The following is a 15,535-nucleotide window of genomic DNA, read 5'->3' as shown; positions in this document are numbered from 1 at the left end:
ACAGGCTATGAGTAACTCTATCCAGCCAAAAAATCACTAACCCTGACTGGATAGTGATTTACCAATGGATAGCTTTATCCAGCTTTTGAACAACCGGGCCAGATGTATAGCTAAGGGTTGTTCAGAACTAGTCAATAATTTTTTTAGCAATTAATTACAGTTTGTGGCTGAAGTAAAGCCAAGAAAATAAATAACAACACAATAATTTTTGCTCATATTTATTTATTAGACATTGCTGAAGCGAATTATTTCCATCATCATTCATAATATCTGGATTCCGGATTCTGGATTCCGGATTCTGGATTTCGGTTTCCGGATTCAGTGTTTTAGGGTTGCCCTAGATGATGTATGTGCATGTTAATCTTGAATAATCTGAAATTTCAGAGAGTTTAAAAATATCATATCATATCTGTGATGGTTCTGAGGTGGAGGGCTGTTACATGTACATGTAAATGTGTCATGCACGATTTTTCACTTGCTATGATTCAGGTGCCAATAGTTTCTGTGTCTGTCAGTGTGCAACAATCTACACCAATATTTCAACCTAATAATGCACAGTGTATATTAATTAACCAAATTATGCTGTTTTTAGTTGACCAATGCTACTATATGGTAATGTGATGTTGAAATGCACGAATTTACAAACATGCCCAGTGTCAACTTGTCAAATATATGAACTGGCCAGACAGTCTAGATTACAAAATTTTCTGAAAGGTAAAATGTTTCTTAAACATTATTTTATAATTAATGATTTCTCAGACATTGTTTTCTTCAAGAAAAGATGCATAACCCACATGGAGGTTTTTTTCTCTATTAGAGCTCTCTCTTCCTGATACTTTAATTTGGAATTTCTTAAGACTGGCCATGAATAGGTGTTGGGTGTGAATATCTTCTGGAACTGCACATTCAGTAAGCAAGAACATCAGTATTTATCCTGACAAACTCTGATTTTCTTTTGGAAGCTGAACACATATACAGTTGTACAGTTATATGTACAACCAAACAGCCTGGATGGCCCTTTGATTGGGAGTGTGCACATTGTTGTAACTTGCAGTGTTCCAGTTCCTTGTTTGAAGCAAATTGCATTTGCTCTCGAAAGCAAGTCGCCAAGGAAAAGGAGCATGCGCGGGGCTAGCGTGAGGACGCACACTTTGTGAGGGAGCAATATCGTCCCCAAAAAAATAGAGTAAATCGCTGGTTACTTTTATAAAAACTACTATATGCCGGATAAAGGCAAGACCAAAGGAAAACACAAGAGAGGAGAACGTGGCTCTGTCGAAGAAGACCAACAAGGATCCAAACGTGCGAACATGGCGGACGCCGAGCTTCAAATAACGTCTAAGGTTAACAATGACGAAGCGCTGTCTGGCGCCAACGAGCAAGAAGCCGCATCAAAGGCTAGTGCCGAGGAGACTAATCTTTTAGAACTAAAGGAAATGTTGGTTGATATTCAGATTACGGTCTCCAATATTCTCCGTGAAAACTCAAAACTCGCCAACGAGGTCGCTGAGCTACGGAACGCCTTCTTGCAACAGAAAGGTGAGCTTACCAACGTTAAAACCGCCTTAGCCAAGTGTCAGAAGCAACAAGACGATTTGGAAATTCAGCTAGCCGCAGCGAGAAAAAAAACAACAACGACCAAGAAGCGGAAATCGCAGAATTATACGATCTCCAAGACGCACTGGAACAATATACTAGAAAAAACTCACTCGAAATCCACGGAGTCCCGGGATCCGCGTACACCTCAACCGAGGAGGTTGTCTCTAAGCTCGCCAAGGCTTTAGACGTGGATATAAATCCAAACGACATCGAAATATCACACAAGCTCCACCTGAAAGGTGTAGAACCAATTATTGTAAGGTTTCAAAGCCATAAAGCGAAAACAAGAATGTACAAGGGGAGAGCCAAGTTGAAACATGTCCGCGTCTCTGACCTATATCCCGGCTCAACAGCGGCAACTAGAGCAGAATCAGGATGAATCTACCTAAACGAGAACCTAACATCCTACAGGCGGGATATCCTTAAACAGGCGAACCAAAAGCGAAAGGATGGTTTGTTGACATCCGTATGGTCAATGGACGGGAAAATATTCGTCAAAACCTCCCTGGAGGGAAGCCCGATCAGAATCTATGAAAAAACTGACCTGGAGAATCTCCAAGGTAACCACAGTAGTATGATGTACTCTTAGACTTGTAGGTGGGGACAGGAACCAGGTGCATGTCCGAGAGGCCAGAAGGAAAACTCTTAAATAAGTTTTTGTTTACTTTTTTTTCTTTTCGAGTTCGCTTTATTTCTTTATTAATTTACCATAATTTTCAGTTCTCTGCATGTCTAACAAGCTAACTTATGACATTACATCGTTAAACGTAAGAGGATTAAGAGAGCAAAGTAAAAGGAGGAGTATTTTTTCGTACCTTAAAGATCAAAAATCGAAACTCTATATTCTACAAGAAACATATTCAGAGGTGAACGATGAAAGTATTTGGAGAAATGAATGGGGAGGTAAAATATTCTTTTCCCATGGCACCAAACACAGCAAAGGTGTTTGCATTCTGATCCATCCCTCGGTGCAAGACAAAATCGAGTATTCTCTCAGCGACAAGTTCGGAAGAATCGTGTTAATTACTATTGTTATCAACTCTTTAATGCTATCGCTGTGCAATATTTACGCCCCAAACAATCAAGGTGAACAACTAGAATTTTTGCAAGAACTAAATAATTGTCTTATAGACAAATCAGAACTGACTACACTGATCGTAGGTGGCAACTGGAATTGCACTTTATCAAAGAATGATAAAATTGGTGGCAAGCCCTGGAAAGCAACCAATTATAGAAATTTAGTCCTGACTACTATGGAGATACTGGATAAATTAACTTAGTCAAAGCCAAAACTAGGGACTTCTATTGTTTAATTAACAAAAAAATTCACACGAGGTGTCAAACTGGCCCAACGAAATGGAATCAAACCATGCAGTTGGATGGGGAGACATGGGAAAAAATATTTTCCTCGCTGAAAAACATTTGTAAGGAAACAAAATTAAAAGAATTTCAATTCAAACTTATTCATAGAATTGTTGTAACAAAAAAAGAAACTTTTTAGATACGGAATCAAAACGGATGATGAATGCCTCTATTGCGCTGAACATGATTCAATCGGCCACACATTTAATGATTGCGAATTTGTTAAGAGCTTTGTTAAAAACGTCATCGACTGGTTTAATGCTGTCAATAATTCGAATTTTAGTCCAACAATAGAAGAAAAACTATTTGGCATCATGCCCGGCTCATACGATAGAACATTATTAAAGAAATTTAATTATACGATCTTGTTTATGAGATTCTACATCTACACTTGTAAGATGCAAAACAAAGCTATTCACCTCTCCACTTTCGTTGATAAAATGTTAACCAAATACAGAATAGAACATCTTTCTTAATAATTAAATAGGAAAAAACACCCCTCCTCCAAAGCATTGTAAGCGACATGCACTTGTATACACACCTATTTCACTCCGTAAATATTTTAATTGGCACTAGTAACAATGTAAATACTGTACTTGTAAACACAGTTATGTTATATTATATTATATTATATTATACTATATTATATTACTTATATATTATAATAAGCCCTTGTAATAATGTAAATACTGCTCTTGTAACAATGTAAATACTGTACTTGTAATCACACTTATATTACTTATACACAATAATTAGCACTTGTAACTATGTAAATACTGTACCTGTAAGCACATGCAGATAACAAATAAAATTTAAAAAAAAAAGTCGCCAAGTTCATGACAGTTATATAAGTTTGCTTTGCATCTCAGGGCAGAGCCTGCCACTGTGAAAGTTGGAGTACCAACCCGAAGCATTTCATTCACTACTGACACTCAGTAAACAACTAACAACGGAGTACATTGCATATTAAAGAAAGGAATTACATGCTTGTTCCTGTCAGTCAATATATGAACAGTTTACACATGGGCAGCCTGTATTAAAACATCAAAGATTTTTAAAGCAACCATAACCTGGTGAGATATTTCTGAGGAAATATAAATTTAAGGTCCTTATGATTGCTTATAGGCATTGATTTTTATTGTAAACAATATCTTACTGAGTGTATTTTTCTTGTGTACTAATTGTTGTAGAACACAGAGATCACTGTTATGACAGAGATATTAATTTGTGAAAAGTTCTATAAACAAATGCACCCGGGAACAAATAATTTTATCATGGATGCAGCTTCTAAGAGATCCCCAATATTAATGGAACATACACTGCACATACATGTAAAAGAGTCCAATAACTCATTACCTAAGATTGTAGTGCTTTGTTTGGTTTCTCTGTATTTACAGACAACTTGATGTGATTATAAATTCTGCACCAAGTTCATTGAATAAACTGACTTGGAGGTTCAGTTCTGCAACCCATCCTGTTTGTAGTAATATCATAGCTGCAACATTGTGACACTGTATTACATTATTAAAAAAACACATATATTAACTAATTATTTTAAGTGCCTGTTAAATTAATCAGTTTTTCTTAGAGATAATTTACTCGTGGTTTATTTAAGTAATTGGCTTTAAAATGATATTTATTGAGCTCTTAAATCAATTTTGTGATAATCTACTTTGGACATGGCATAAATTGATATTTTGCCAACACAAAATGGAGGACTGGGTCTTAAGCAAAGTTGCAGGATTAGCATTTTTATAGAAAGAAAGGGCTGAGAAATGTGTGACATTCTACAGACAGGGTTAATTTGTTCCATAAGGTTAATTTGTTCCATACTGTTGTACAAATAGTGTTCTCTAATTTATAAATTATTTCAATCTGTTGTTTACGTGATTACCTTATAACCCCATGTCTGGCTTTGATGCACGTAGGATATTGATGTATTGTTTATCCATTTTGCTGTAAATTATCTTAATTGATGTGTCAATCAAAACATATGTTGGATATGCTGGGCTCTTCTGACAAATGGACCTATGCCTGATAACCTTTGAGTTCATTTGGTTGTGTAGTGCAGACAAAATACATCTACATAATATAACTTACTCTTAGCTTATTTATAATTCTTGGTATAATTTAATCATAGCAAGATTAATTAATGGGACCCAATAACAGCTCCTGTAGTCCACAATCTCAGTCTAGAAAAAGAACAAATCACATTGAAATTGAATAATAAAATTATTATTAGAAGCCTATGCAAATATTCATGATCAGCAAAAAATATCATAATTACCATTCATGCGAGAGTGATTTTGCTTATTGCAAACCCTTCTAGCACGAGGAGACTCCATACAATAGTGAAGATGGCTTAATGTATCTTTGGGGACAAGTTAGAAAACAAAACTTTCCAACTTTTCACATATGTATACTGTTTTGGTATTTTTGCGAGATTTCATTTGGTAGAGATTTAGGGACTAAGCATATCCACTGCATTTCAATCAATCCCCACAACAAGAAAATGTGTAAACTTCTTTTGTGTGGGAGTCCCCATGTTAACTAAGGAAGAATATAATGATTAATAACAATGCCTTGTCTTTCTGAATAAGGTAGGAAAGAACAAGAAATGCCACCAAAAAGCACAGAAGACGGTTCTGTTATACGATCAAGATTTTTGGTGGCTTCCCAGAAATCCTTGAAATCATGGCTCTATATTTCATAATCACACCATCCTACACCTCGATCTGCTGATGTAATCCTAGTTCCGCCTGAAACTATTAAATCATTCGCAATTTACCTCACATACACGTTGGATTATTTTCATTAGTAATAACATTCCAAAAATAACTGAGGAGCTCCGCTTTTAGGCTGGCCTAAATCTATGTATTTAACTCTTACTTTACACTCGGCATACAGACTCATCAATCCTGAGAGGTATTCTTTGCTGAAATTATTGTTTGCCCTCATATATTAACTCTTGAGCTCACCCAGTGAATATCCATTTCATGCGAATCGAGTTAAAAAAACATCTATGATTGTTTTTTTACTTTGCTGCATTAGGCAGGCAAGTAAATCTTAATTAGTATACAGATAAACATTGTGCATATAATTTTGAAACCATGGGAACAAGAACCAAAGACCTTGATCAGCAGCAAATAATATCACTAAGTGATAATTAATAGTTTGTTGTTGTTATTATTATTATTATAATTTATTATATTTATTTATATTAATTGTAGTTATTATTTATTATTCATTACCACTGCGTAAGGGATTTCAATCTCTATTTATAGATGTGCACACTCCAATGATAAGAATGGTTTGGATGTTTTGGGCAATTGTAACTTTTTTGAACGAAAAGCTCGACAGTACCGGATGTTACCTTTGTTCTCATTTCATCCACTCACTGCCCAGCCTTAGAGAGTGCACAGGCATTAACATCGTCAGATATGATTTCAGTGATCCACAGGCTGAAAAGGACCTCTGTAACAGAGGAATTGCCACAGTGCAGAGCCATGTGCGTTGTAACATAGATGAAGGCCACGACATTAAAAGTGCTAGTGATATCCTATGGCGGGTTAAAAGGTGTCAGGTATCAATAATATTGTTAAGACTCAAGAGTCAGGCCAGACCTTGAGGCACACAATGTCTGGGATCTTGTCTCTAACATTTTTTAGCTTCAAGTCCGGAGGTTTGAAAGTGTAGAAGGCTTATGATATGGGCCCTGGTAAACGTTTCACACCTGCACATGAGGAATGGATTTGGAAGACCTCAAGGGTCTACATACTTATGCATAAAGCAGCCCATAAATGTACTGTAAGAGAGACTACTACTTTTACGGCCAGGAGTTTGACAAGTGTCAGTTCCAACAGCCTTAGTCTAGGCATAGTTAATAGAAGGGGATTTATTATGAAACTCAACAAAGTTCTTTGTTGTATGTTTTTGTTCTCTTTGGCCTTGACCGTGCACAAAACACAATTGTTGTATACTACTGACCGAGTAACTGACCAATAGAAACGTTTTGGTTACGTAATTCATGCATAGTGTATAAGCGCAAAAAAAGATTTTGCACGGTCGTGGACATTCCAACACAAATCTTGGCATCTTTGTTTGTTCCTTTGATGTTTGCCGGGCTTCATAACCATTCCCCTCTATTAACTATGGTCTAGGACCTCGCAATCTATTGAAGAAGGGTCCCAAGTTGTCAAAGCTACAAGAGTGTATTCCTCCTACCCTGAAGAGGGATTCACAAAAGCATAGCAGTCTTTTGCAGTCTCCAGAGACAAATGGATGCTGGTAAACACGTAATAAAGTTAGAGAGAAACGGCATAGACAGCATCAAGATAAAATGGGTTGAAATCCCAAACGTCCTTTAGTGATCATGATCCACATGAGAAATCTCAATGGGATGGGTCTGAAAACATCACGAAGAGGAACCCGCTTTTCTGAGAAAGTGAACACATATCCGAAAAGAAAATTCTTGGCAGGTGAGGGGACAGGACGAAAGTGTAGTGAATGAGTACAGTAAGATGAGACTGTGCAAGACAGTAGTGGCAGTAAAATGTCCAGCAAAGAAGAGTAGCTTACTGCAGACCAAATAGCCCAGTACCTCAGCATGTTGTCTGTAATGTACAAAAGTGGCCGACTAGCCATACACCAGGCTGATCTGAGTCCGTCTCAAGATGAAGCAGAAGAGATCTTGACCAGGCTTGCAGTACGAACACAGTACTACTTGCCAGCTACTTTACCATCCACCATGTAGAATATGTAATACAGTCTTGTGACCAGAAAAAAAAAACAAATCACTTATTTCACAGCGTCATGGAGCTACGGATATACACAGGAGGTTACTGAGCAGAAAAGAAAACGATATCCAAGAGCCACTCAAACTTCTTGAGTGCCTAGCAAAATTTAAAACGTTCAACTGGGCCAAACCTTGCTAAACCTAAGGCACTGGTGCCGTGTATGTTGTCTTGTGCTCGCTTGGACCCTAGGTTTGAGATAATTTCGGCTACTAGATCTTCTTGGGGCTCAATTTTTCCTCAGAATGGCAGTTTTTTTCACACATCTTCTTACTCATAGACATGCGATCATTTACAATGTTTTGTGCTAACATCTTTGAGGTATAACTTTTATCTGCGGTTAATTCAGTATAGGAACTTTCAGAAGAAAAACGCATTTTCATAACAGCTAGCTAAAGCTCAATCTTACAATTGAAGTATTATTTATATACAACTGTACGTGTTTACCAAGATTTACTTGCGTGCCTGGGTCTTTTGAACTCGGAATGAGGGCAAACAATAATTTTAGCAAAGAATACTTCTCAGGATTACTGAGTTTGTACGCTGACTGTAAAGTAAGAGTTGACAATAATCAATTGCAAGATCAAGTTTTTGACCTGTGATGATTGAGCAGTGTTTCAAGAGTAATCTAAAAAGCAAGATATGCCGAGAAAAACTCTCATCTAACTAGTCAATGTTTTAGAATTCAAACATCACGGCCGTTCATTCCCATATTTAGATTGTACAAATAGAATTTAATGTTTTGCACTATTATTTAACCCTTGGACGTACAAGCTAACTCGTACCCTCCACCGTGGTATAAGGGGGAAATGGAAGGGACCCCCTCTGGTGTTTTGTTCTGTTAACGCACAGCGTACTAAACTTACATTGATTAGATAGCCCTGAGCTTGTTCTACAAAATGATACCATGGCTGTGATGTCATAATGTCTAATGACGTCATTTGACCCGCCATCGGGGATCCGCCATCTCGGATTTTACATTTTTCTTAAAAAGTCAAGAAATGATGGAAATTGATACAAAATCAAGCCAAAATGCTTATAAAATGTACAAATTGGCGAATTTCTGGAATTTGATGAAGAAAACTGGAAAAAGTACAAAATTATGTCAAAAAAATTTGATCTTTGGCCAAACCTACACGAAACTAGTGGTTACTATGGAAACATAAAAAATCATGGACCCAAAATTGACACATCAAAATATCGGCGAAGTATGAATGAACAGCTAATGAAAGTTTTAGCTAGCCCCTCAGAGTAAATCGTCAAAATTTTGAAAATAGCTTATTTGGGGATGGCATCCACCCCCCCCCCCCCCCCTTGTACGTGCGAGGGTTAAGGGATGTTACAAATAGTTTGGCAATCATTGAGCTTCCAATGCCCTAAATAATACTCAGACTTTGTCAGTGACATAAGCATAGAAATAACTTTGATAAACTGATTCTATAATATCTAATATTTTTAGATTTCGCCTCTGTCTCTTTGTTAAAACTAGCCTCTTGTCATGTTGTTTGAACAGCTTTTGTTACCAAAAAATAGCAGATGCCAAAAATTTTATTCTTGATTTTATCAGGCCAAGGGTGACTCTAAACTGTGATGAAATTAGTTTTGATTTAGAAAGTTGGACAATATTTGAGTCAGAATTTTAGCTAATTTGCCTTACAGCTAAATGTTGCGTGACATGGGTAGGAAATGACATTCCTTGATTGGCGCCTGTCACTTCAAATGACTTGAAATTCTTGTTGTGAATTAAGATAGGTCCAATCTTTATTTGTGTGAAATACCAATAAAATTCAATGTATTCTGTGAGCAGGAGCGGTGTTTAAATTTGACGCTTATTTTAGTGACATTTTGGGATTTTGGGCAAAAAACCAGGGGGGGGGGGGTGCTCTAACTCCTCAGGGAAAAATCACAAAGCCGGCCCACTTTGTCTGTTAGAGTTGTTGGGTAGGACCTTCAATTTGGCAAATTTTCATCCAAAAAGGAGAGATGGCATGTATCACCCCTGCCTGGTCCTCTAGTACACTCGGTCTTAATTCTTTTTTTGTGATCTGGGTTTGAAAAAATCAACATTTTCTAGAGGCTGTATAAGCTGATTAGCGCTTTTGCCACACGAATTGTACAGGGTTTAAAATCGCTGAGATTTTTCACAAGCTCTTTAAACATCCGATCTGAAGTCAATTTGTGTATAGTATTATTCGTTTTCTAAACAAAGTCGCTAATTAAACAAGATGTAAACAATGGCTTCACATAAATCTCCTTTGTAATCCTCTGAAATCTGAGCGAACAGTAATTGTCTGGCTGATATAAAGAGGAGTCACGAGCCTAGTCGGTGGAAAACCAGCCTGCTGGCCTAAAATCTCTACGGAATAGGAATAAGTAACCAAGAAAAAAACTGAGAAATCAAACTATAAAAATAGTGTACCTAACCTCGAACCCTAACTAAAAAATGAGTCCAAGATAGCTTAATATGCAATATTTTTTTCGCCCTAAATTATAATAACAGCAACAAACTATACCACGACAACTGCGCAGATGAAAACATTCAAACGACTACTTGCATTTGGAAAAATATATCTATGAAATACAATTTCTTTAGCCTGGTTACACTACGAGTAGTCCCTCTTTCACTTAGTCCGCTGCGCGAGACCTTAAATAAACTGGGAGGAAAAAGTGACCACGTAAATTCCTGGGGCCAAGACGCGCGCGTGCTTTTCGCCTCTAAGAGTTCGAGCGGCCATTTTTTTTTTTCCTTTTTCTCGCGGTTTTCTTTCGCGTTACGCCCGACGGCCTAATAAGCGAAAGAGGGGCTACTCGTAGTCCACAGCTTGGTCGAGTCTATCAGCGTCCGCCGATAAAGGTTATTGCTCCACGTGATAATTTTAATAATTCCAGATCGGTGGTGAACTAAAGTGGTGACTTTTGACGACTGCTCGCCAGTATTCGTGCTATTCGAGATTATTTTGCACTATTCTTGCTCAGGCGGTGTTGGACACGACTCGCAAAGCATGCCGGGAGAAATTTCCCCTGGAGCTCATTTTCATCTGATCGCTGAACGGCAAACATCTCCACGCGCTGATGGTGATGTGGAAATATGACTTATAGGAGGTTCGTTCGCTTCCGATGGTGAAAGAAATCTGGAATGACATCCATATCAAATGTTCCCCAGGCCAAGTAACAGCTGTAGATGACTTCTGCTCGATTTACAAAGCCACCATTTTCAGTGCTGAACAGATGATTTTAGAAATCGAAGCTTCGCGGTTCGTCGAATCTCTACGGTTGAAAGATAAATTATTTCCGTTTCTGACCTCTTCGAATTCGATCTTAACTTGCCGGAATTGAACCTACCTTCGGCACTTTCCTTCTTATATATCTCGACTTGTGTATGAAGTGCATGAGTTTATCGCTGGCCAACAACATGGCTGTTGACAGATATTATGTTTTCGTTCGACGATAAGAGAGCTTAGAAGTAAAACCTACGAAGAAAAGGGTTATATAATTCGAAATCAAAGCAATGTTTTGTCCTTGAAGACTTGTGTAAAGCTTGATTAATCGAGTTTCGCCTGCTGTATTTCCTTATTAATCAAAAGGAATCATAAACAGCTTGCTAATGAGCTATGGCTCTTTCAAAATAACAAAAATAATTTGCAATAAATGGAATAAAGAAAGCAGAAGCTTAATGGGAGAAGTAGGGTATGTTTTGCTTCGATGTGAGTGGTAAAAAATAATTGTATTGGTCCCCTGTACCAGGTCACACTTCCAGGAAATTCTTGTTCAACTTACAACTCCAAGATTAAATGTGTACTGTGTGGATCTATTTAAATTTGTAGTCAATTTTATAATATCTTGCTCAACTTCCTTGAATGTGTTTAAAGTAAAAGGTTTACAAATGACTTTGCCTCAGACATTAACATTGGCAAAATCAATGTACAAACCAATGAGAGTTTGCGATTTCTCTTCACCTAGTGCTTAGGTGTTGGATGTAACTTGTATTGGCTCCAAGTGTCCATTCCTTGGTTCTCAGTACATGTGAGGCTGTGTAAAAGGGAAATCGGGCTCAATGGAAAGAAGGCTTGGTTGAGTTACATGAAATGAATGCTTTGGACAAATAATATACCTCATGCTATTTCAAGTGGTTGCAACTAAAATTGGAGATGGGAGATGTGAAAAAAATGACTTACATTTACTTCATTAGACCGTTTTCGCAGTCACGCAATAAGAAAATAAATCGAAAACCATCTAGTGGAAAAAGCTATGAAATTATGATGTTATAGAAGATAACTAAATAAGCCACTTCTCCAGGTTTTAGGCCTGTGCGTTTCCCCAAACTTCAGATATTCCTCGAAATGTTTCGCCGATATTTACAGAGCCCGGTACACCAATATGGCGGCCGGAAAATAGTGTAAACATCTGGAACTTACTTTGGTTATCTAGGCGACTGATTATCAGTACTGATCAAACAAGAATTTACATAAGCACTTTTTCTAATGCTTTAACTTCTAAAAAGGCTCAAATCATGGGATAAGTATATATTTTTCGACAAACTCGATCATAGCCTTCTGTCACGCACCTCCATAACCCTGAAATTCAAAATGATCTGGATTCCAAACGAAGCACGCTATTGAGCTGTAAAATTGTAAACAGATGTAGATATACCGCCTCTTGTGCCTGATGAGGACAAAAACTTTGGTGGCTATTTCGTTTTGGATTTTAGAAAGTGATGACGTCACGTGAAAACGATCTATTCCAAAGTATGCTTTTTAAACTGAATATTTGCAAAGTACTGACAAGCACAACAAAAAAAAAAAAAACCAGCAAAATAGCACAAAAACCATACTCTGGAAACAGCGGCCAACACTAAGTTCGCTTATAAATTATTAAATAAAACTGGAAGATTGTGAATGATGGGCGCGATGAATTAGCAATGAGTGACTAGCCCATGGTCCTGACATGCCTTCATTACATGTCCTCATATCACACCTCTGTTGAAGTCTATGGTTCAATGTAACTTGTGTAAACTAAAGGGAGCTCTTTACCCAGAACAGCGCTATGTAGGTCATTTGAAGTATCTTTCAGTTCAAAATTTATTATTTACTGCTAGTCCTGTGGTCAACATTGAACAACACAGTGATCATGTACTGATATTAACATTTCCTACATTGGCTGTTAAATATTTTGCCAAAAATAGTCTCCACAGCACTTCCTCGTGTCGACTCGTAATGACTGTGACCAAGTGAATTCAGAATAATCTAGTATGTAGCTGTATCTTAGATCATCTATAGTGAGATGTTTTGACTGAGATAACTAAATTGTAGCAACATTTAAAAATAAAAGCAGATGCACTATAATGAACACTTGCAGTAGCTCTTAACACTTGGGATTGTCATGCAGCTTTCTAAGTAGTCACTTGCATTATGTCATTATGTATTCTGTTTTGGTCTATTCCATTCTAACTTTGATACCCTAAACAGCAGGATGCTGTAGCTTTCCCTGTTTGATCACGACAGTGTAACTGGATAGATTTAGTTCTTGGGAAATCATGATAGCAAAGTTAATTCCAAGTCGATAGTCTTTTAAAATACCAGTTGGTAATTCCGTAATTCGGCTCGTTCCGCTCCAGGTGGGTTGACAATTATGCGAAACTATACACATGAAACACTTATTATTTATTGATTTAAGCTTATATATAGTCTCCCACTACTACCAACATTCAAAGGAAAACAAGCATAAAGAAGTGGGAGATCAGTGGAATAATCAGCGATAGATAACTGAACAATATCATCCGATCCAAGAGTACGGTAAATTTCTGTTAGAGATAACAATTCAAGACAGCCAGTGTTCATGATAGTGAAAATTCACTGTAAATGAGATGATATGTTTAATGGACTAGTAACCAAAGCAGGATCCAAAAATATTGAACATCCGCCAAACAAACGGATGGCATATGCACTACAAGAAAAAAAAAAAAAGGTCCGCAATGCGTACGCGTGTTTAATGCGTTTCAGTCAACTGGAGCCACAATCAGAGATGGAGAAAGGGTGAGCCGTTCATGGAGTAGTGGAACAGATCATAAGATTTAAGCAGGAAATGTTATTGACAGAAGAAGACTTTGTTTACCAAGGGATGTCAAATTAACTTGTACATGAAGTGTCAAGATGGTTTCCTGGAATTACTAAGCCTGTAAGTCCTGAATTACACTGAAGTTCTGATGCTAAGTTTTTACCATGACTGTAAAGGAAATATAGACATGTTGAACAACAATCAATTTGCATGGAGAATTTGCTAAGTTCTTTCATTGAAATGAAACTGTAAGCACAATAAAAAGAAACCAATAATGCTAATACACTGTACATTTTTTATACTTCTTACAATAGTTTGTTGTAAGGTTACATATGCATGTTAATCAATGGGTAATGGTTTGTAGAATATCTGCTGGGCAGAAGAGTGTTCCTGATGACGGAATCAGAGTCTCCAAGTGGTTGTCAGAATACAGTGGTTGCACAAAGAGTTCTGTGAATTAGCTCAACTCCTCACATAAAACATATTTGATGAGATGTTGATACAAAGTAAGATACCTCAATGTCAAAAAATAAATAACAATGGAGAACAGAGCGTTCCATTTCCCATTGCTCAGTGTGCCTGACTTTGGTTTACTAGGTTCTTGTGCTCACATCTGACATGGCATGGTGCAGATGTCTTGCGTTGTTCTTTGTGTCAAAATTATTCAGGGCCAACTTTAACTCAAAGTGTAAGAGCATGTTTCCAAGGCAACTGTCCACAACTCTCTCCCTCACTCTCTCCCTCTTTTGCTGATGAATAATTATCAACTACAACATTTGGATAATAAATCACTTGTTCAACGATTTCATGTGCAGTATCGATGTATAATTTCACTCATTGTTTGTGCATTGACCTGATCATCAAAATACCGCACATTGACTCATAACAATATAGAGCAATACTTTGTACATCAAAACATCTATTAAGATATATGTGCTGTGTTGCATTGCATGGTATACCATAATAGCCATTCACTCTATGAGATGCACCTGCAGGGAAACATGATGGTAGTTGTATTAATCATCTCTTGTTGATATTTGTTTCCATGAATACAACTCCCATGATTCCCCACAGGCACCTCTCATAGAGGAAATAGAGCATTATAATTAAGTTATTGAAAACAAAGTTAACATGGAATGCAGTGTATGACATTTGCAGACTGCAAACTACATTTAGGCCTAAATAGTGGCCTGGTTAGCCTAAAAGTCCCTCTGGTTAACCTAAATATCACTCAGGCTAGCCTTAATAGTGCTCAGGTTGGCCTGTTTACGGTTAGCTCTTGGTAATGGAAATGAGGATGCGATAATGAATAAAAAGTGTGCAGTCTGGAAAAGTCATAGACCCCCTGGATGTAAGTCAGTTAGCTACGTGTATCAGTCTACAGAAAATAGTGTATTGTTCTTACAGAAAATCTTGAAGAGCTATAGAGGTCACTTCCTGTAATCATATTGGCAGTGAAACAAGTATGCAAATTAATATATTCTATTTGAAGAGACAATTCAACACATTGCTTACCAGCCTTTTCACCAAAGAGTATTTCATTTCCTTGATTTGTAATCTACAGACACAGTGGTCATTGAACCAATCATATCAAATATTGTACGGCCTGGACTTTCCTCCACAGCATTCAGTTTGCCATGCAAACAGTGTGATATGTAGTAGTAGAACCTCATTATGTATAAACCAAAACATCATTTGATTCCAGTTTGTCATAGTGTACCTAAGCT

The 15,535-nt window shown here is 37.3% G+C and overlaps 1 protein-coding gene across 1 annotated transcript; it reads left to right on the top strand.

Annotated features, from left to right (window-relative positions):
- Positions 1-1,219: 1,219 nt before the first annotated feature.
- On the top strand, positions 1,220-1,784 carry LOC149110725 (uncharacterized). The gene has a single exon (XM_089291254.1). It carries the CDS (start codon positions 1,221-1,223, stop codon positions 1,782-1,784), a length of 564 nt encoding a protein of 187 aa, XP_089147380.1. The 5' UTR covers position 1,220.
- Positions 1,785-15,535: the final 13,751 nt, after the last annotated feature.

The sequence above is a fragment of the Orbicella faveolata genome, unplaced genomic scaffold, assembly GCF_042242905.1.
Source record: "Orbicella faveolata isolate gen_17 unplaced genomic scaffold, um_ofav_v1 contig_24, whole genome shotgun sequence".
In the NCBI taxonomy this organism is placed as follows: Eukaryota; Metazoa; Cnidaria; class Anthozoa; order Scleractinia; family Merulinidae; genus Orbicella; species Orbicella faveolata.
Note: the sequence above shows the minus strand (reverse complement) of the source record. Positions and strands in the feature narration are given on the sequence as shown.